General features: G+C 42.1%; 1 protein-coding gene across 9 annotated transcripts in view; it reads left to right on the top strand.

The window, feature by feature from the left end:
• Positions 1 to 23,949, top strand: part of DOCK2 (dedicator of cytokinesis 2) — a 416,438-nt gene that overhangs the window by 168,444 nt on the left and 224,045 nt on the right. For all 9 annotated transcript variants that reach the window (XM_079918428.1, XM_079918432.1, XM_079918434.1 and 6 more), the window contains one exon: positions 18,773 to 18,868. In XM_079918428.1, coding sequence (XP_079774554.1) covers positions 18,773 to 18,868 — 96 coding nt within the window. The remainder of the gene's footprint in view (positions 1 to 18,772; positions 18,869 to 23,949) is intronic.

Raw genomic sequence — 23,949 nt, forward strand, 5'->3', positions numbered from 1 at the left:
TGAGGTCATGAAAGATGAGGAAATACCGAGGCACTGTCACAGATTGGTGGGGACTTAGGAAACATGGCAACTAAATTCAAACTGGGATTCTGAATTAGGTCATGAAGCAGAAAATGGCGTGAGAAGGAAAATTGGCAAAATTAGAATAAGGTCTGCCATTTAGTTAACAAATGTCCTGCTTTGATAGTTGTGCTCTGATTATGCTCACATTAGGATGTTAACACTAAGGGAAGCTGGAGGAAGGATGCATAGGAATTTTCGGTACTGTTTTTGCAACTTTTCTGTAGGTCTAACTTTTTTATTTTTAATTAAGCTTATTTTTGAAGTATTTCAGGAATGATTGCTCACTTCCAAAGAATGCATTTTGAGGATGAGCAGTTCCCCAAAGTACACCTGATCCAGTGTGAAGGGCTGCTGATAGATAAGGAGTTTTCTCTGCTTTTTCAGTCAAAACAACAAAACCCACAGACAAATCACTAGCCTTAGTAGAGGATTCCACTCTGTTAACTGCCTCAATCTGTCTGGAGGTGATTGGAACCTCCGACTAAATGAGCAATTGTGTAATTACTTGACTAAGCCGACATCAGCGTGCACTAACCCAGAACTAGGCTCTGGGGACCGGGAACGTGGAGTATTGCAACCTCTCCTGGTCTCGAGGACCTCGCAGGCTACAGCATTCACTTGGGCTATTTGACAAGCCTGTTCATGCGGTAATTGCTAGGCCAGCGTTTGGGACATGAATGTCGCCTGATCTTTGTTTGGCAGGCTTGGTAAGTGGGTGGTTTGGCATAACTTACTGGATGGTCTTTGGGTCGTTTCTTCTCAGGGGAGTCACCTGGAAAATTAGAAGACAGTTTTTGTTGATGGTTGACGAGAACTCCTCCCAATAAAATGAATAATCCAACACCTTCTGCTCCATCAGCACCAACTAGAAATACTTCTGAAGGTCTTCTTCAGTATTCCTCTATTGGCTATGACCAAAGTTTAAAAGAGTTTGCCCGCAGCCAAATCCACTACGTCCTCTCTGCACTCCCTCCCGACGGCTTCCCAGGGCCAGGACGAGGGTCAGGCAAGTGAGGCACTTGCCTGGGGGTGGAGGCAAAGTATAAGTGGGCACCAGAAATTCAGTAATCAAGAAAAAGAATATTTCAGTGCAATATTTTTAAAAATCAGTATTTTAAGATTTTGTTTGTCATACATTTTTTGCATTTATATATTTTTTAAAAATGTAGCATTAAATTTTATTTGTTTTGACTAATGAGTTTCTTGACACTCCTGAAATTTTGCCTCCTGGGCAAGTGCCTTGATCACCTTACCCTCTCACCTCAGTCCTGGCTCTGTATGGAGGCTTCAGTCAACACCAGCAGCCTGCGATGGCAAAGCTAGACTCTGACCCATGAATGGGCAAGCTGGCAGCTTGCAAGAGTGGAGAAGGTACCTTTCCATTCACCCCTGTTCACAAGACTGTGGAGTATGCTGTGAAGATCAGTGTCTGTAGGGAACCCTTGCATAAAAACACAAATTGAAAGGAACAATCATTTACACTAAACCTTCACTGGACCAGCCACTTGTTTTCCAAAAAAACATTTCTTGCGTAATGTTTGAATTAAATCTCCTGTTCACAGTTGGGAGGCATGAGTTAAAAGCCCGCTCAGCAGCAGAAAAATATAGCTATATTTGGTCCAGGTTACAGTTACTGAGGGAACTATAACTTTGATTTGCTCAACTGGTATAAATGTAAATCCTTAAGTGAAATGTGTTAAGTGAGGAAACAAGTGCTCTGTTTTTGAAGATGCTTTTGATCCACAGCTCTGTCTACAGAGCCCCAGCTGTCATAGGCAATCTGGGGGCAGCAACCATGACTACACTAGGGACGTTTCCAGAAAACCACCCAAGAGTTCTAGAATGGACATTTTGTCAGGGCGATTTTAGATGATATTAGTCTTAGAGGTAAACACAGTTGATTTAGCAGCCAAGGTTAGAAAAGACAACGTTTAATTCCAGCACAATTTCTCCAAGCAACATAGCATGCTGAAGTTGTCTTTCACTCTTAATTTATTATCTTTTCCTTTACCTGGAATACAAACTCAACTTAGCTTTTCTCTGCAGCCACATTTCCTACTGCTTTCAGTGGCACTCTGGGTTCTGGGGAGACCCCTCTTCCTCTCCCACTAAGCCTTCCTGCTCCTTGCTCTCTCTGTCATTTACCTGTTTCCTCCATCTGAAAAGCATTTTTTTTCTTCCTTCTTCTTGTCCTGAGGGCCTCCAGTTGGTGGTTCACAGCCTGAATCTAGCCCACAGATGTGTTTTGATTGGCTTGCCAAATTATTTACTAAAAACCACAATCCCACCACTTCCTATTGTTTCCTAAGTGTCTGTTCCCATGCATTTGTTTCTGTCTCAGCCTTGTAAGTATCTCAGCTGTGACTCCTGAAAGCCAAACCTTGCCCTTCCTGATAGACCCAACCCAAGTCCCCTCGCATTAAGAAATCATCCCCGGGCTTCCCTGGCGGCGCAGTGGTTGAGAGTCCGCCTGCCGATGCAGGGGACGCGGGTTCGTGCCCCGGTCCGGGAGGATCCCGCATGCCGCGGAGCGACTGGGCCCGTGAGCCATGGCCGTTGAGCCTGCGCGTCCGGAGCCTGTGCTCCACGATGCGAGAGGCCCCAACAGGGAGAGGCCCACATACCGCCAAAAAAAAAAGAAATCATCCCCGATTCTTTTTGCCCTACCTTAGTCACTTTCCCTCCTGCATGCTGACAACTTCTGACTTATCATAGAATTTAGCACTTAATTGTGTGCAGTGTTATGTTTGTTATTGTCATATTGGACTGTCAATATGGACTGTCAATAGGACTTCAATATGTTGAAGCAGGACTAGCACTTTTTTTGTTATTTCTCTTTTCTATGAAGGTGACGTCTTTTCACCTCACTAAACATTAACTGAGCGCCTACTGTTTGTCAGGCACCGTTCTAGGCATGGGGGCAGGGGGCAAAGGTGATTAAGACAAAATGCTCCCTCATTTACAACTACCTCTGAGACCTATTTCCCAGTACTCCTAGCTCCAGTCCGTGGTCTATTCATTTTGGGGGGCACACTTGCCCTGCACCTTCCTCCATGGTTAGCACTCCTCCTACTGCCACCATGAGCTCTTTCTGAATGCATTTGTTTCCAGATCAGAGCTATTTTGAAGCCTGGGTTAATTCTCCTTATCTCTGACCCCCCAGCCCATTTCAAAGACATGTATTTACCCCAGTCGTCTAGAATTTTGACATAGACTACCATTTACTGCAAGTGCTCTTATGTGGGTGTCCTATAGCTGGTTTACAGACTCTCCATGGATAGGGCTGATTCGATCTTATATTTTTTTTCTATATTTGTACATTGCCTGGGCATAGTGCCCAATTCCGAGCAGGAACTCAATAATTAATCTTTGTGGTTTGATTGATCCTCCTATCTTCAATGAGTCTACTTTCTAGAAATACATGCTGACACTAATTTTATTTTTTATACTCAGAAGAACCTAATGAGAAAGGTAAATTTGCTGCTGTTGCATTAAAACCTCAGATAAAAAGCAGGTACTAACTTTGAGTATTGTTGTGCTCCCAAAGTTGTTATATATCAGTTTAGAATTCAGCATGCATTTTCCCACAGAAATAATGCAGAAGAATAATGGTGGTCAAATTTCCAGGCCAGCCTGTTTGAGCACGTTTAACCTATAGTGTAACTGAACTCTGGACAGAGGGTAGAGGCTCATATTTACGCGTCCATATTACATGAATAGTTTACAGAGGTGGTAGGTACTTCACCTTACCTGACTCTCATCACATTTTGCTCACCTTTGAAGTGTCTTTTAAGCCTCATGGATGCAGGGACTGCATCTGTATTGTTCACTGCCATATCCTAACATAGCATCTGGTACAGACTGTGCAGTCAGAAACACCTGTTGGTTTTCATTGAGTTAAATTCTAGTTGAAAGATTATGAACTTTGGAGACACATAGACCGTGGATTCACCACTAGCTAGCTGTGTGATCTTGGGGAAGCTGTATGTCCTCCCTGAGCCTCAGCTTCATATTTTGTTAGCCATGGCTACCATGTTGATACTCAATATGTGTCTCTTCTTTCCTTCCCTCTTGGCCTGAATTAATCCCTCAAAAAGTATTTGATTAATTCATTAATGATGTCTGCTTTCCATGCTGCATTGGTTGAGGTGGTGGTGACAGGGAGGTGACGTTTGATATCAGAACCTGCAACAGTTTTTGAGACCATGTGAGTTCTATATCCAGCTCTAGTTCTGACAGTCTGTGTGATCTGAGGCAGGTCACTCAAGTATATCTGTGAAAGAGTGATGATGGATTTCAGTTATTTTCAAGCTTTTCCACCTAAGTATCTCTAATTTCAGGTGAATAAATATAAACTCTCAATGTTCTGGGGATCTTGCCCAAAGGTTGAATTTATTTGAATTCAGTCTCGTGTCTTATCTTAATTACTCATGCATACTTTATTTTCTAATTCATGATAGATTAATGTTTTCAAAGTATTACTGTTATTTGTGAGTCACCCATAAATGAATGTTTGCTATAAGCCAGATGCTTTGTCAAGGACCTTATATACAGAAATCAACTCTTACCATAATCTTGTGAGTAAGCTGTTATCATGCCCCTGTTACTGATGAACAAACAGCAGATTAGCAGCAGAGTCAGAATTCAATCTGTCTAAATCTGAACGTTTCCCCTACACCTCCTCAAGGGGTAAGTAAAAACAGACTTCCCTTGGCCATCAAGTATATTAATAAAAATGCTATGCCATGTTAACTGGAAAAAGCAGAACACAAATTGTCTGCGAGCTGCAGAGGGATTTCTTAGGCATGAGAGCTTGAAGGCATCACAGAAGAAGGATTTAGACATGTTTCAGGGCTGGATTATGGGTATATTATGTCACTTTTGTTCCTGGTAATATTTGTGCAAGAAATAATGACTTTAAATAACTACTCTGTGTAATTTAGAAGTATACTGAATGGATAAAGGGATAGTTGATTTTGTTAGACATTATAATTTTTCCTGTACATTTTTGTGAGGGATCAGAAATGTAAAAATGCAGGCAAAGCTGGTATTTTTTATCTCCCCCTCTGGCTTGACAAGCATCCCTGTAGCTGTGAGTAGGTAACAAGGCAGCTGTGCCTCAAAGAACCTTATGGAGAGGCACTAGAAACCTCATAAGCAGAGTTTGAAAGCAACCTCCGTGGAAAGGGGAGTATTTTTTTTTTTTTCTGTGAGTAGAGAAACAGAAACTTTAGGGAACAGAAGAGATGTTTTTATATCTGGGGGCAAGGAATGGCACGATTCAGGGAAGGTTGGAGAGGAGTAGTTATAATCTTCCAAGCTTCTAAACGACCCCTAAAAGACTAAATATTTATCTGCTTGAAACCTATTCTGAAAGGCAAGCTACAACACCACATCCTCTTAGTTATAGGGTAAAAAGTGAAAGAAGAGAGGAGATGGTGTCTTCATATAAGAAAAAGAAGGAAAGAAACTGTCAGCATCTTTGTTCTTTGAGAATAGATAACACATCTGATATTTTGCATCAGACTCTGAATTGATAAGATGTAAATTTAGGCAATATCATTCATCTATCCATTCATCCTTCCATCCATCTGTCCAACCATCCTTCTATTCACTGACACATTGATTTTATATATTTATTCATGTACTTTGAGCTTCCTCTGTGTCAAGGAGATACCGCACTTTGGTCATTCAGAATTGAAATATGTGGTCCCTTAGTTTTGGGAAGTATGAGTAAGGTTTTGTGGGCACCCAAAAAGAACAACGACTAATCCTGCCTGGGGTGAAGTGGGAGTTTAGAGTGATTGAGTCAGAAAAGGCTTCCCAAAGGTGATGATTGAGCTGGGTTTTCTGACTGCTGAGTCACCTGATTGGCAGGTGGCCATGGGTAGAAGGGCATCGCAGACACAGGTAAAAACTTGCTCTTAAAGGCATTCAGGTTCTTCTCTGTGGGAAGAATGAGCTGACCAAGGGTGGCTGGATTAGGACCTGGGAGAAGCAAAACTACACCAGACACAAAAGACAACCCCTTGAAGGAGCTGGTTGCAGTCCAAGGCTAAGGTGAGGTGAACTCTGCCTCGTGATGACATTGTGATTATGGGAAGATTAAAATCACCCCAGAACTAGGAGCATTGGGAGTGGAAGATTACTTCTAGATGCTACACACTTACCAGAAAGGAACTCAATGTACTTCTAGGACTAAACACTTGCATTTCGTTCAAGATGAATTGGTTATACTAATGAATTATGCTAGACTCTCGCTCGCTGAGAATAAAAAGGGACTGAATACTCAGAAGAAGGACTTCCCTGCTTGCAGCTGGTCAGGGAAGGATCAGAGCCAGGGATTAAAGTGGAGGGCACTGAGTATATTATGGAGACCAGGAAATAGATGGCCGCCTTCTTTTCCAGAAAGCCACCAGAAACCATAGATCAAATTGGAAATTTTGGAGTAAATCAGAAGAATAAACTAGTTCTTCCTCTTTCAAATTTATTGCAGATATATAGTGGTCAGAGAGAGATAATGAGGGAGGAGGAAGCACACAACCTAAACTTTCTGAAAAGAGTTGGCTGGGGATGAAAGTAAATATTAGCTGTGTGATAGAACTTTAAAAATATTTGAAATCATCATTACAATTTGGGAACAGTGAAGAAAATCACGCATGCTTTATGAACATTAAAACAGACACATGCACATGCTCTGGGGGTCAGTGAGGGGAGAGAGAGAGAAAGAGAGAGAGGGAGGGGGAGAGAGATTGAACTCCACCTTCTCCAGATGAGGAAAATGCCTTTGTTCTAGGAGGAAGGATTTTATCAGCACCATGGAGAGCGGCACAAGTTTTGTATTGCTCGTTCCTTCTAGAGATGAGTTTCCGGGGAGAGTTTTTCTTAACTGAAAAGGCAACATCGATGTCTGTGTAACTGCACATGGAGATCAGAGGATGCACATTCACTCCTCAGACTTATTGCTCTTTTCCGGCCAGTTCTCTTGCATTTAAGATTGGCCTACTTCCTCCATCCCCTCCAGGCCAAGCAACAGAGGTTCAAGGGTAAGATTTTAAAGTCTCCTCCTGTTGGTGGTAATTTTTCTAACGTTTCTGGCCTAATTGATCTTTAAGACTTGTCAGTGAGCGAGGGCTCTGAATTCTGGCTGAGACACAGGATCCTGGGATGTTTCATGAGACCTGTTTCTGAGCTCAGTTTTGTGCCTGCCTGATTTGGGAGGGATTTGTGGGGCAGAGAGTCCATTAAAAAAAAGAGGACAGTAGAGTTTTGATTTGGGGAGACCCTACTGAGGAAACTAGATCAGTCACCGCCAGATGAGCTGTCTGGTATCTATATTCTTTGTCGGGAGGATTAGGGACATTTTCACTGTGGGAAGGAGGTTAGAAGATTGTGTATGTATTTTGATTCCACTCTCAGCTTGTCTAAGAACCCCTTAGTCATTTGTGTAGGGTAAAGCTGTGTGGCCCATACAGTTGAGGAAGTCCACGCCCAGAAGCTTCTAGATTTGACATTCTGATTTCATCCCCTTATCTAACAATCTCTCCTTACTCTCTACAACAGTTATCTGACATCTCGTATTTGCTTTTCTAATTAATTAATTAAACGAAATCTACATCCCCTTAATAAAAATGTGGTGATTACTTCTTGTGTGTCAGATATTTGTGCTAGGTGTTGAACCTAAAATAATGACACAGACCTAATCTCTGTCCTCAAGGATCTCACAGGTGATTCACAATCTATTTGTTCAACCATGAAGCGGGGTCAGGTAGGAGTGGATATGTTATGACTTTTACCTCAGAGGGGCTTATGGTCTAGTATTCTAATGCTCTCATTCGGGGCCTCATTTTAACAGGAGAGAATTAGCCTTCAGTCAAAGAATGACATTTTATTCATGGAACCTCAAATATCAACAAATAGTTGGAGGTATATTTGGGAAATCATTTGGGGTGGGGGAGAATCATTCTGGTCTGAATAGGTACCTTCTTTGCCTGTGGCTAAAGCCATCCCAGGATGGTGGGTGAAGGCTGGTGACAAAGCAGAGGCACAAAGCAGAAGGAAGCAGAAGAGAAATGCCAGACTGCTAGCGGAAGGGGAGAGAGAGAGGAGCACAGGAATGGAGGGAGGAGGCTCACTGCGTAATCAGGACATGGAGGGATGGAACCATATTTGAATGACTTTCTGGATAAATAGGAACAAAGATCTTCACCACCAGGGTTTTTTCCACCACTCCTTACCATATTCTGATGGAGGCATAAAATACATTGTCTCCTGAACAAGCAAAATGTATTAAACATTAGATAATTTGTTTACTCATTAAAAAAAAGGGTAATATATAAGCGCCTTCTGAATCTTCTAAACCAGCAGAATTAAACAGCCTTCCTATCTGGAGTTTATCTTATTCTCATTCACATAAGGAATTTTGACATTGCCCTAAGCCAGTGTAATAACACTGAAAACGAGTGAGTGTACAATTTCTGTTAATTTTTAAAAAATATTATAAATAGTTCACAGACCCCATTTCTACAGTGGAGACCTTAAAGGTGCCCATTTCTGGCAGGCCATTTGCATATTTATCTTCCTTGTTACATTTAGCTATTACAGACAATACAAAATTGCTGTCAATAGCCATGTATACAACACAGGAGCCTTGCAACCAAGGGGACGTGGATTCAAATCCAGTTCCATGACCTACAGTTCTGTGACTTTGGACAAGTTCCATAAACCTCTGAGTTTTCGCATCTGTAACATGGGGAGAGCCAGTGTAGTAGATTGACAAGATTATTCTGTGAATTAGCTGAGATATTCGTGTAAAGAACTTATAAATAGTATCTGGCATATATTAAGTGCTCGGTATATACTGAACGGTAATAATAGTTAGATTAGAATGGATCTTATTTTACATCTTAAAATAGGGTAATATTTATTCCCAGGGTTTTGGTCGAGATGCGGTGAGATAATAAATACAAAGCACGTAGCCCATTGCCTGGCACGTAGTATGAATTCAGCAGATGTTAGTTGTGTTCCTCATCCATTTCTCCTTACACAGTCCCCATAGATTCCTCCTGTTTTGAAGAACAAAACCCAAAAGTGGAGCGTCTCCAAGGTACATCTTCACAAATGGCTCCAACCAGCCTCCATTCATCAGCATTAAGATGTTGGACTCATAGACCTTGGGAGGTTCATTTTTTCCACTCTAGGCTGTAGGTTGTAGATTTCAGTGTATTGTAATAAAAGCCCCACAGAGCAACTTGCAGGATCTGAATAAAAGCAACATTTCTCTCTAGGCACAATGGGATTTTTCTGTGGGAGGTGACGGTTTTGTCATTTTTTTTTTTTTCTGGTTACTTTAAGTAGATTTTTTTTTCACCTGCCAGGAAATGGAAGTTAAAAGCATCTGATAAATGGAATAAAATATTTCATAGTTGCGCCTTCTACAAAAGTGTTAACCCACGTGACTTTGTAGTTCTTCTCTGTCCGCTCGGTAACGTTGACAACAGCCCTCCAGCACGTGAGCACTGAGACTCCACGCTAGCACAGGGTGGGAGCTCTCAGGAGGGGAAGCACCCTCGCCTCTGAACACAGGGCTGCCTGCAGCACACTGTGGTCCCCGATAGGTATCCACTCAGTCCTCTGTAATATGATTCCTTAGGTGTGTAGACTGACTTTCATTTTGTTCCAATTGGGCAAGAGTTCTATTTTCTTTGTTACTATACATGATTACTGTGAAGATGTCCAACAAACCGTAGCAAGTAAATTATCCCTTTAACCTCACATCTCTCCCTCCTCTCCCTGTTTAATGATTTCCTATGCATTTTTCCAGACCTTTTGGACATAGAAAATATTTTTCAAAAACATAAGTGGGCTTCTATCACATGTGGTGCTCTGTAGTCTCCTTTTACTGATATATTAAGGATATCTTCCCAGATCAAGGAATATCTATGCTCTCCTACTCCACTGTGTGGATAAGCCATCATTTATATAATAGGATCCCTGATTTGGGGACATTTATCTTGCTTTCTACATTTGGATATTATAAGCAATACAATATGCTATAAACAGCTGTGCACACCAATGTTTGTGTTATTATCTACTTTGGAAAAATTTGCTGAATGATTTATCATCTGCAGAGTGCTGCCGCATCCATTCATTTCTGTGATCCTAAAAGATGGAGCCAGTGGCAGTTACAAGCCTGGACTCTGGAGTCAGACAGGCCTGGGCTGGAACGTGGATCAGCATTTACGTGGTGTGTGACCACAACCAGAGTCTATTTCCTCATCTGTAAATCTGGGATAATAGAAGTATTTCCTGCATTTCATAGGGAGGGGATTGCAGAATTCCTTAAGGTGATATACGCACAACATGTAGTAAAAGCTCAAAAAATACTAGCGATCAGTGTTAGAAATGCCTGCAGAGGATCATGAGATTCTCAAGATAATTCTGATGCTGTGGTTGTGATTATGCCTGTGTACAGATGAGGAAACTGAGGCTCAGAGATGTAAGGTTGACCAACAGAAGAAAGGAGCATAATTAGTGGTAGCTCCATAACCTCTGTGCTAGGAGAGACTCTGTATTTTCGTAACCCTGAGAATCATTGCCAGAGAGGTTTTGGAGGGCCTGAAGCATCTCCCACCTCCCAGCACCACTGCACTTCGTATCAGGGAAAGAGTGTGGAATTAGACAGAGCTGAGCTTGGGTTCAGGTTTGGCCCGCAGTGAGTGGATAATTTCTGGGCAAGTGACTAAGCTTCTCTTAACCCTCATATTTCACATCTGGGGCTTCACTGGATTTTTTTTAAAAAGCTAAATGAGATCATAGATGTCAAGTCTACATGCACAGCTCCTAGCTTATAGGATGACCTCAAGATTGTCAGGTAACAGCAGCATGAGAATGAGAACCCACATCTTCTTTTCCTTTATTATCTCCCCCTACCACCAACTCAAACTCTCCCCTTCTAGAGAAAGCTAACCCACGGTGCAGACACTCATGACCACATGAAGGCATTGCCCAAGTCCTACCTGGGAAGTGGGGGGGGCGGTGTGGTCCAGTGGGTAGGAGAGGCAGAGATGATGGGGTGCAGCAAAGCCCCCCCCGCCTGACTGCACTGACCCCGACTCCCACTTCTCTTGAGTCAGCAGCTGCCTCTGTCGCTTGCTTCACACAATGAGCTGTTGTGCAGTGAAGTCAAGTCTTTCAGGATGGAAACCAGTTCACACAGGAGGAAATAAACTAGCATTAAACCCAGAACTCATGAGAAAATCACATCACCTCCAGGAGCCATAAAAAGAGAGAGGGCGACTCTGCTCTAGGTGATGGCTGGTACTGTTTTTTGGAATTTAGTGTATTTTCTTTCTAGGTGAGTGTTTGTGGTGCCTTCAAGATCAGAACGAGGTTGAAAAGACTTATATAGGAACACAGAGCAGAGAAGAATAGTAGTGGCCATAGATGTCATGGTCAGAATATGCATTATTTCTCTTTTGCTAAACGAACAAAGAAGGTCGTTGGATTTAACTCTGTAGCTGTGACCTGGTATTCTTCATCTTAATACTGAAAAGAGGAGCTGGGATTGTCCTTGGCATGAACACAAGGACCAAGACTGTTAGCATGCTGGAGCAGAGGGAACAGTCGGCTGGACCTTGCTCAGCAGAACTGATTTTTCATTCTAGCTGTAATGACACGACTTGTCACTGGTCACATGACCTTATACTATCACACCCGCCTCCAAAAAAAAAATTGAAGTTTTTCTTTCTGTAAAATTAGGAGCTGCGTTAGAACTCTTTTCAAAACTTCAGACATTTGCATTGCACAGTCTCATTTTTTTGTTATTTAACCATTATCCCATGTACTTTTAATATTTCTGATTAAATCAGCTCACTTATAAACACTTAAACATGAAATGTTAGGGTAGAAATCCCTGAAAAGATGGTAGATGAAACACAGTTATATATTTTGCTCCCTGTTAAAAACCTACTGAAAAATATTAAAGGGAGTTTTTTTAAAAGGAAGGTAGATATCAAGTGGAAAAGTAATAAATGATGCAGCAGACCCAAGAAGGGTATTCATAAGCCAGCAGTGGGGAAAGCTGAAAACTCTTCCATTCTAAAGCAAAGAGTCCCCTCAAAGTTTCAGGTAATGGTAGTACCGGGTGCCGCTGGAGGTGGGAGGAAGGAGAGGAGTTCAAACAAGTAGGATCAGTTGCAAATCTGTGTAAGAAGCAGCCTGACTCCATGCATCTGGGTCACTGGAGGTTTATTCTATAAAGAGGATAAAACAGCGGGCACCTGGAGTAGCGTACACCAGGCAAAATCGAAGGCAGTGATGCCATACTCAAAATAAGCTTTTAACCAAAGTATGCATCCTGGAAGCTGAAGGCTCCAGCACTTTCCTCCCACTCAGCTCCTGGAATGCTGGCAGCCAGGTCTTAACCCTTCAGACAAGAGAAATCAGAGAATTCTCCACTGTGTAATCCGACCAGCCCAGACTGATCCAGAAGAGAAACTTGTATATACTGATACTTGAGCCTCTCCTCCTAACTGTCCCAGCCAGATCACCCTGCAGTGAAGCTCCCAGACCACAAGCTCTGCTCCTATGCCCAGAGTTGGCAAACAGCCTTCGAGTCACCCGCACTGAAATGTGACCTACCACCACCGGTTACAGAGAACTAAGAAAGAACTCTAACAAGAAAGAGAGAGTGCAAAACAGGCAAACAGAAGACGAGTAACCTGGAGGAAAACAGTGACTCCATGAGGCAAAGCAAACTTAAAAATAGGCAGAGAGAATTTTGAAAAATAGGAGAAGAGGCAATCATGAATTAGGGAAAAGATAGTTTAAAAACAATCATCTGAAGAACTAAAAGGAATATCTGATTTTTTTCCCCCAAAATTGCTTTTCTCATTTTGGGAAATGAAAAGTTGTACAAGAAATGGGAATTGGTCATAGTTTACAAAACATTTTAAACACCAACTATTGATCAAACCAAAATTACAGTATAGCTGTATGGGAAGAAGGAGAAATGGGAAGGATGCCAGGGCCTAATGGGGCAGAGCGGGGAACAACAGTGAAATCCTTGTCTTATATATGGTGGAGGGTTTACAGATAATACCAGAAAGAGGAAGACATTTGCTTATAAAAGAAGTAATGCAAGTGTGTTACTGGCAACATGGTCGTAAATACCAAAATAACAACTATGTCAGCTAAAAGAAGTAAAGAAGTTCCCCTGGGGAGGAGAAGGTGAGGCACTGCTGTTTTTTTTTTTAATGAACCTTGGAGAATGTTTTTAAACTACATACATTTGTAACTTTGATAAACATAAAGAAAGTTACATCACTGCCATTAAGTAGTCAGCATCACTTGTGTAACGTAGAGCCCTCACACGGTTAAAAGTATCTTACACAGTTAGATAGTGAACATGTATCAAAGTTATATTTGATAAACTAGGGAAGAACAAGCTGAACAATGAAAGAGCTGATTCAAAAGTATTTAGAGTTCTTGTCTTTTTTGTGGGAGAAGAGATGCTTATAGAAAATTGTCCTTACATGTAAGACAAAATTCTGCAGATCAGTAGAACCTTTAGAGAACCAGCAAAAAGCAAAACAAAAAAAATCACATTTGGTCATTTTTCTACAAGTTAACCTCCATCTTTATGTAGCTATGATATTTCTGGTTTCTAATCAATTGTAGACGATTAATCAAATAAAGATACGTTTCCTGAGAGGGTAAGAGCACATTTCTCCTCTCCCCCCAGTATGGGCTTAACAGAAATGCTCTATTTAAAAACCATGAGGATTAATCTCCAAAATATATAAACAGCTCATGCAGCTCAATATTAAAAAAACAACCCAATCAAAAAATGGGCAGAAGACCTAAATAGACATTTCTCCAAAGAGGACATACAGATGGCCGACAGGCACATGAAAAGCTGCTCGACACCACTAATTATTAGAGAAATGCAAATCAAAACTACAATGAGGGCTTCCCTGGTGGTGCAGTGGTTGAGAGTCCGCCTGCCGATGCAAGGGACACGGCTTCGTGCCCCGGTCCGGGAGGATCCCACATGCCACGGAGCAGCTGGGCCTGTGAGCCATGGCCGCTGAGCCTGCACGTCTGGAGCCTGTGCTCCACAACGGGAGAGGCCACAACAGTGAGAGGCCCGCGTACCACAAAAAAAAAACAACAAAAAACTACAATGAGGTATCACCTCACACCAGTTAGAATGGGCATCATCAGAAAGTCTACAAACAACAAATGCTGGAGAGGATGTGGAGAAAAGGGAACCCTCTTGCACTGTTGGTGGGAATGTAAATTGATACAGCCACTATGGAGAACAGTATGGAGGTTCCTTCAAAAACTAAAACTAGAACTACCATATGACCCAACAATCCCACTACTGTTCACATACCCAGAGAAAATCATAATTCAAAGAGACACATGCACCCCAATGTTCATTGCAGCCCTATTTACAATAGCCAGGTCATGGAAGCAACCTAATGCCTATCGACAGAGGAATGGATAAAGAAGGTGTGGTACATAGATACAATGGAATATTACTCAGCCATAAAAAGGAACGAAACTGGGTCATTTGTAGACATGTGGATGAATCTAGAGACTGTCATACAGAGTGAAGTAAGTCAGAAAGAGAAAAACAAATATTGCATATTAACGCATATATGTGGAACCTAGAAAAATGGTACAGATGAACCGGTTTGCAGGGCAGAAATTAAGACACAGATGTAGAGAACTAACGTATGGACACCAAGGGGGGAAAGTGACCAGGAGGTGGGGGTGGTGGTGGGATGAATTGGGAGGTCAGGATTGACGTGTATACACTGATGTGTATAAAATGGATGACTAATAAGAGCCTGCTGTATAAAAAAATAAATAAAATTCAGAAATTCAAAGAAAAATAAAATAGTAGGCTCAAAAAATAAATAAATAAATAAAATAAAAACCATGCATCCTCGTTTTGCTTTATTTCCAAGTTTTGGATATTTTTCCTAAACACTTGCCATAAATATAGCTTTAAAAATAAACACAATAAAAATGAAACAATTTTATTAAGTTCTAACTAGATTCTGTTGCGTACCGTCTGCTCTAACCTGAGGACTTTCCTCTGTTAAAAAAGGAGTCGTGCATGAACTAAAGGGGTATTAAAAACATATTAGCGCCAAAGAGAGATTTTTCTACTTGGTGTTATTGAAAGGGTTAAAGAAAAAACTGAAAGAAGGGGATACCTTTCACATAATTTGATTCAAAGTTAGGAAATGCTGTGTCTGTGTATTATTACTTAAAATCGTCTCATATATGGCATGCTCTATTACAATTCTGGAAATACTGTAGGAAAGCAGTAGTTTTGAACCTCATCCTACAAAGTCCTTGGGCTGGCTTCAGGCCTAGGGTGAGCTAGGAAGACAGGGGTTGCCCCACCCACTTCGAGTTCTCCTTTTACTATGTTGTGTAGGAGGTTTATGGATAAGATTTCATTTAAAGAAAGGACTCCAAGTTCCTTCCAGATCTCACAGCCTATGATTATTAAAAAGAAAAAGTCACTACCATTTGCAGTGTGTTTAGGTTGGATGGATTAATTCCTTTGCCAGGGCCATAATAGGAAGACTGACTTTGTCATTTCAATTATAAGCCACTGGCTGTTTAGTCGAGCCCGGAAGACACTTTCCAGGAGGTTCCCTCCACTTGCCTGACAGTGGATCAATGAATGGCGGGTGATTTGTGTCTGCATTTTTACTGCTTCGCACAGGTTTATCATCTTGAAAGTTTTCCATTTGCATACGTGCTATACATTCTTTGGACGGCATTTCAATATCATCCAGAGTTTAGATTATGCATTGCCTTTTGCTGCACTCTCTGCTACGTGATGGGAATCTGCAGGCCCGGCCGGAATGCTGCTGTAGACCTAGGGGAACGTGAGTTGCAGCCACCACTTATTGAAGGCTTACTACGTGACAGCCCTTAGTATCGAGGGCTTTCCCTGCAGTACTTTATTTATTCCTCAAACCAGTACTTTGAGGTTTCTACTGTTTGCCACATTTTATAAATAAAGAAGCTGAAACTCAGAGAGGAAAGGTAATTTGCTCCAGGTCAGCCAGCTCAAATAAGCAGAATTGAGATTCAAACTCAAATCGGTCTGATCCCAGAACACTCTGCTACACAGCCTCCCTTATCGGGAGCTTTCAGAGTGAAATGAATTGAATTTGTCAGTTTTCGGCTTTTAAATACCAAACTGCCCAAGCAGTCTAATTGCTACTCTTTGGACTAAGAAGAAATGACTATTAAAAAGAAGCAGCGGGCAGGAGGGCAAGAGAACAGGGTTTTATTATCTCTGTTGGTAAAAGAAGAGATGTAATCCTGAAAAAAAAAATAACATGAAATGGAAACTATCATATACATTTGCAGTGGGTTTAGGTTGATGAAATTGCAAAGGAATGAAGAGAAGGTAAGGGATTAATGAGAAAAAGCACTGAAGATTTTCTAGAAGGGAAAGGTCAGAAGTCACTGAAGGCAGTTGGAAGTTGGCTCAGTTGAAGGCAGGGTACCTATGTATCTTGACATATAGAAAGAGGCAAATGAAACTCCAAAATAACAACCAGAGATCTGTGTTCATGTTCCAGTCAGCCTGAGTGGGGTGTGGGTGAGGAGCAGGCTCTGGAGCCAGACTTCTGGGCTTGAATTCTTTTCCCTGACTTTCTGGCTGGGTGACCCTGGACAAATTACTTAACCTCTCTGGCTTCAGTTTCCTCATCTGAACAATGGCGATCATAACAGCGTCAATCTTGTTGTGAGAGGAAGTAAAATGTTTAGCGAGGTGCCAGGCATTTAGTAAGAACTCACAGAATGTTAGCTATTGTTGTTATTACCATAAGCATCACGCTCATATAATGCAAGAAATACGAGATTGTAAGTCAGTAAAAAGACTCGAGGAAACAAACGGGAAGGAAGTCGGGAGAGAAGTTCACCTGCAGCCAAGAAGTAAAGGGCAATTTTCTCTTGCCCACCACTGAGCATCAGGAGGAAATGCCAGACGTGGGGAAAGGCTGGATGGTGCGGGGAGCTCAAACCTAGCAAGACATTGAGGTCTGGATGGATTTAATGGAGCATGAGAAATTGTTTCTGTAAAATATATGCTCTGATGGAAGCTCTGGTGGCAGAGGTTCTTCTGGTGAGCTCCACAGGGCTGGGGAATCGGAGATTAGCCAACATACAGAAGAAGCGAGTCTGGGGCAGAGAGAGAAAGCAAGCTCTGGGTTATTCGTCTTTGGGTGCCAGTAGTCATGGAAAGCACATTGGGAGGGGAGGGAATTTTTTAATAAGCACATCTTCTTTTGTTTTCTCATTCTCCCTCCCCCAACTATGAATCTATTTTCCATTCATTCGTTACATTAAGAAAGAAACCACAGTTAAGTTGAATGCAGCAAAGATTAATAAGGTACTTATGAATGAGTGAGTGGTCGTCTGCTTTTTCAGCCACCATTTATTTATCACTTTCTTGATGTCAGGGTCTGGTTAGGTCCTGGAGTCACAGGATGTTCCCAAATACAAGCCTGCATTTCTAGAGCTTTACTGTGTTGTGTCATGGTTCTCAGTCATCAGAGTAACCCACATAAAGTTCAGAAATCACAGATGTCCAGGATCTGTCTCAGACCTACAGATTCTCCTGCAGTGGAATTAGGCGAGTGTATTTTTCCACCACGGCATGTGTCACTTTTATGTTCACGTCAACCTTGAAAGACTGGTGAGAGAACCTTCCACAGTTTATAGATAAGGAAGTTGAAGCTCAGATAGGTTAGGATGATAAGTGAGGACACACAGCTGGCAAGGGCAGAGCTGGAACTCAGACACAGAGCTACTGAATTTATAATCCCAAGGGCCTTCCTCTTAGCTATGACCACTCTCCCAGGTATGCATTAAGTCTGTGCCTTAAGTCTGCGCCGGTAAAAGAATCTGAGGGTGTAGGTAAACATGCATGAAACCCTTGCCTACCCCAAAAAATGCTCAGAAAGCATCGGTAAGTCCTACCCAAGGTTCAGGGACTTGTATTTAAAGTGGACAGAACCCTATAAATGTTACAACCTGGCTCATTGTGGATTTCCTCCAAGGTGGATAATGCAGTGTCTACTGCACAAAGCTCTCCCATGTTACAGTTTCCATCACATAACCCCAGTCCCGGGCTCCAGAAACACTGCCTCCTTTTATTTGTCTCTGCAGCCTAGGGATGACAGTGGCTGCCTGCTGTTGCTAATCCCTAAGTTACCTTCTTTTGTGTCTCAGCTTTTTCATCACCTGTATAGCCAGTTTCCTGCATCAAATCCCCTCCTTATTCCAGGTTAGATCCTGTTACACAGATAAAGAAACCAAGGTTCATAGAAGTTAGGTAACTCAGCCAATATAATACAATAGTTCTTGACAGAGTTACTATTCTGAACCATACGTTTCTGATTCCAGAGCTTAAGCTCTTAATCACTGACTTATATTTAAGGTGGTTAGTGAAGTTCCTGGTGCCCAAATCCAGGTGGTGATGGCGATGGAGATACGAGGACGACAGTGATTATGACAATGATGGTGCTGATGTTGATGCTGACGGTAGTGGTGGCGGTGATCTTGGTGATCACCATGTTTGACAACTGTTGTATGTCCTTTGGGATAGGTGTGCAGATACAATGTCCCGATTGTCACACAGATGTCTCTGATTGTGTTACAGGCCTTCACCTACCACCACATCCAAGAAATCATGGTCCAGCTTCTTCGCACGGTGAACCGGACAGTCATCACAATGGGGCGGGATCACGTTCTGATTGTGAGTAGATCTTTTCCTCTTGTCAAGCATTTCAAACTGGGTCAAGGAATGAATTTTCTGGAATACCAGGTCTCGTCAAACGCTCAGCACCAGTTGTTGCTTTGTTTTGGGCTACATGGGTCAGATTTTTCCTGCGTGGGCTGGGAGAACATGAGCGTTAACTCAAGTTGCTGAAATAAAATTAGACTTAGAACTTGTCTACCAGGATGAGTGTACCAGATGAGTTGAGCCTCAACTTCCTCATCTATGACTGGTGGAAGGTTCTCTCACCAGAGAGAAGGCTTTTGTAAGTAAGGCATGTCCAACCGTGTCACTCCTTTGCTTAAGCTCACTGGTGGATTTCCATCTCTGCTTGGCTTATCTCTCCCTCAGGTCTGAGGGCTTGTGCCCTCCTGTTAATCAGATCTTGGCTTAGGTGTCATCTAATCAGAGAGGCTTCCCTGCCCTGACTGCCCTGTCTATAACACCCCACACCCCTCCATCCTCTTTCAATTTCTACACCCTACTCCTTCATGTTTCTTAGTACTTATCACCAGATGAGTGAGATATATATCTGTATCTATCTATATAGCTATATAATTTATATAGCTATATAGATAGATACAGATATAGATATCTATAGATTATATAGATAGATATAGATATATTTTCCTTTATTTATTTGTTTATTGGCTGGCTCTCTTTGTAAGAATATGAGCTCCAGAATGAAAGGATTTTTGTTTTGTTCATTTGTATCTCCGGACCCTACAGCAGTGCCTGGCATATAGTAAGTACTTGATAAATACTTGTTGAACAAATGAATGAAAGAATGAGTGACTGAGTGAGTGAAGGAAAGAATGAAATGTACCAGGCAGGGACTCTAAAGTTTAATGAAGACAAGTAGTACTCAGCTTTGATTGACTGACACCATGTGGGATTAGCCATACAGCTGCTAGAACTCCCAACTTCTTGAGAGAAGCTAAAAATCCCCGTACTTTATGTGAAATTTCCTGACGTTTAAGTGTTGGCAGCTAACTAAAAAATATTTATAAACATTTTATGATCCTCAAACAGCTGGATTCAGCTCTCAGAAAGCCAGTTTGGGATGTCTGCTTTAAACTGGTACGGTATGAGCCGGTTTGGGGAAGTTGATGTCAATAACTATAGTCCTGCTTCATGGTTACAGAACTTAACATGCTGAGTGTTTATTCTAACAGTAGCTTGGCAAGGATTTGATCTCTAGAAGCCAAGTGCAACAATCTTCTTTATAGCCATTTGCTTCTGCCTACTTACGTCAGTGCATGGTTCCTTACTGTATATTATGTACATTTAAAGGAGTGGTGACATCCTTAGAGGGCGCCAGCAGTGCTGGGTACTCCTGCCTTACTGGTGCAGAGAGCCATGTAAATCATTCTCTGTTGTTTGTCTTACTGTCCTTCCACCTTAAAAGCATCACCATTTCTTATTCAGTTATAATCTTCCATATCTGCAGTTCCCATAATGCACCTTAGATAAACACTTTATGACCTCCCTAATCTTCATTCCTTCTCTTTGGAGCCAGACCTAAAGATGGTCATCCATCCATTTGGCTCATTCCATCTATAGCAGGCTCTTAACTCTCTGTCTCTCCTTCAGAGCAGTGATGCTTTAAAACAGTGCCTGGATCATAGAAAGCACCAAATAACTGGTGTCTATTATTATTATTTTCCTTTCTCTCTGGTACAGTGTGTCTCTCTGTCCCTTTGTGTTATCGACATAGTCAGGTGAGCATAGTTTGGCCCTCTTTCACGCTGAGACTTTTATCTGATGCTCTGTCCTTGTTGCTTGCCCTTCCAGTGCACACTGCTCACAGCTGGCCTGTTCATCTTTGCCAGGAAACTCCCCTACTCTAGAATGTTCAGTGGCTCCCCACTGTCTACCAAATTAAGGCATAAATGCACTAGTTTGGCCATTCGTAGCTTCTGTGATCTGGCCATAACACGATCACTCATCAGGCTTGCCATACTTAGTCCCTTGCAAGGTGATTTTCTGATTTTTGTGCTCATGCCCCCTACATTCTGTGGACCCCTTTGAGGGCAGGGATCACATTTACTCATTCTTTTATCCTTATCACCCAGAGGGTGCCTGGCTTACTGTGGATACTCAATAAATGCTTGTTGAGCAAATGAATGAGTGAAATACTCCCTGAAAATGTGGTGCTGTACCATACCATTATATTTTTGTACATGCTTTGCCCTCAGTTTAGATTGCTTTTCCTTCTTCAAGGAACACTTTTTCTAAATACCAGGAACCCACATCTCAGGGAGTGTGGGAGAAGTGTAAGGAATTGCCTGCTCAGACTTTCCCTGCCCCCTGGGCTGATTCCAGGAGCCTTGCAGACATTCTAAGCTGCAAGCTGTGTCATTAGCCTCAATGACTCTTGGGTTTGCTGCTGTAATTGCAATGATAAGAGTGCTGAGTGGGGAGTACTAGAGGCATGTAGCAAGCACACCTCACTAGGAGCAGGGATGTGCCTGAACTAGAAGGAAGAAATAAACAGGTCTTTCCTAAGATTTGGCTTCACTTTCATAAAATGGGCCTTTCCAGCAATTCTTAGAATAGAACTAGCTCATCCAAATTAAAGAAAATGACGTTGGAAAGTAATTACTCAGAGGTCAGGGGTCCCTGTCTTAGCGCTGAAGGCCCCAATTTCATTTCAAATTGAAATCTGGCAAGGAGGAGAGATCCCCATTCCAACCATCACTTTTAACTTTCCAGATATGATTTTTATTGGTTAGTTTCATTACTCTGGAATATTAAACAATCAATATTTATGGCAAACACCAGACGTGTCTAGTTCTTCTGAAATCCCAAGAAGGCCCGATTGGGTGTAGGGCTGGTTGTTCTCGTGTCATTATGTGGGATTACATAGTGACTTTTTTTCTTATTTGTAGGAGTAGAAATGTTGTGATAAAAGGTATTAAAATTACAGGTACCATAGGGGTAGGATGGATTGATTCTTATGCACAGCACATTGTAATTATCATTTGCTGGAAATAGCCATTCCTGATTTTTTCTGTAGATCATCTGCCTGAACAATGAAGTGTCGGTGGTGACAAATGAGCAGAAGGAAAGTTTACAAAAACAAAAAGCAAAAAACTTTTTACATGACTGCTGCCCTCTCTTCCTTTCTTAGCCAGAGTCTAACGTATCAGATAAATGTTTGTTTACTTAAATGACCAAGGATTTTTGACTATGATGATGAGAAAGGCAGCATGGTTTGGTAAAGGACATTTTGGATAAGGGAGAGCTGGAGAAAGTTTCCACACTCTAGACCTTAGTTTCTTCTGTGTAATGAACTGTATCATTTTTGAGATCTTTGTCATGTATGGAAGTTTTCTCATTTGGCCAATGCCCATTCTCTTTCCCTGCCTCCCAAGGTCCTGAGTCAGGGACAGAAAATAGATTTCACTTTATGTGCCAACTCTGGTGGCTTCTCAATGGCTTCCTGTTGCACTGTGTTGAGAAAGATTCCGGAGCTACATCTTGGCTTGGTAGAAAGAAGTGCTGAATTGATTAGTGATGTCTGTCATAAGGATGAGATTGGAAAACAGTGATGTATGCAAGATTCTTGGAAATATTATGTATTGACTGAAGTTATTGGTGCTTTTTTTGCCCAATCCAAACACTCTTGTAAAACCAATATTCCCTTTCACATATTCTTGGTTCCTTTAAGGAGGTAGTGGTGTCCGAGCAGACACATAATGGAAAAAGCCAGTAATCTGAGAGCTTGCATTTTTACCAGGGAATGGTTTCTATGTGCTACAGTCATATTTTATCAAGTGTAAGATGCACCATGATTTTATGTTCACATTACAAAGAGATATGCTACCAATTAAACTGCAACACAGTGGTTTATTATTGCACTGCTTGTACTCTTCAGAGATTGTTAAAAAATAAAAAAGTAAGTTTGACTGAAAATCCCTGTTGTGTGATGGAGCTCATCTGAGTCCTCACAGGTAAGTGTCATCCTCTCCCGTTGTTCAGGAGAATAGACTGACTGAGCTTCAAAGGATGGAAGCATCCTGGCCGAAGTCACACGGCTAGTAGTAAGATGGGCTGTGAACCCAGGGACGTCTGATATCAGATCATGTGTACTTTGTGCTGTCCCACAGGTCTCAGAGTGTGGGGGGAAACGTCCAAGCTTGTTTGCACAGGTGAGGGGGTTTGTCAGGGAACCCCTCCCTGGCCAATGAGTCCTGCTGCTGTCTGCTCTAGAGAAGGCCATCCCCTGCCTCTGGCCTCCCTGGTGCTGGGGATGGACAGTCCCATAGGCAGAATCAGGGAACCTAAGCACTGCCAGAAGTTCTTGGAAGGGAAACAAACTGGTAATTTTGCTGAAATTGGGTTCTAGCTTTTATTTTAGGTAGTTCGAATAAGCCTCTGGGTGATACATTTTGGGCCTAATTACCCCAGTTTTCGCAGAGGAGTCTATTGAGTGATTAAATAAAAGTAAATGCAGTTGGCACGAGGCCAGCTCCAGAATTTCAGAGCCATTTATTCGAAAAGGAAGAAAACACGTGGGAATCACCCCACCCTCCATTGCTTCACCTCATAATAGCACTGAAGACTCCAGAAAATGCCTGAGTCATCAGAGAGCCAGGGTTTCAAAGCTCTGACTTCACTTCCCAAATGACAGATAGCCCACCTGCATGACCACTCTCTGTCACTGTGAGCCCAAAGACTCAGGAGGCCTCTGCAGGGGCCACCGCGACACAGTGCCAACTCCACCCACATCCAGCCCCATCCCACGGAGAGCACGCGTGAGGACAGTCTAGGACACGAGAAGGTGGGGTGTTCCCAGCCAGAAGTGGTCGGTGGATGCCTGACCTTCACTGCGTGACTCAGCACCTTGTTCAGAAAGCAGTGTTTATACTAAAGCCATCACTTATTGAGCAGATATCCTGCTTTCAGGCAGAAGGCTAAGTACGATGTGTGTTTGACATCACTTAACCTGCATCAGGTACTCATGTTTTACGTGTGAGATAACAAGCACAGGAAGGTTATGTAACTTGCCTATAATCACACAGCTTGTTCGTGGAAGAGCTGGAATTTGAGCCCAA

Source organism: Stenella coeruleoalba, assembly GCF_951394435.1.
Source record: "Stenella coeruleoalba genome assembly, chromosome: 3".
Lineage (NCBI taxonomy): Eukaryota > Metazoa > Chordata > Mammalia > Artiodactyla > Delphinidae > Stenella > Stenella coeruleoalba.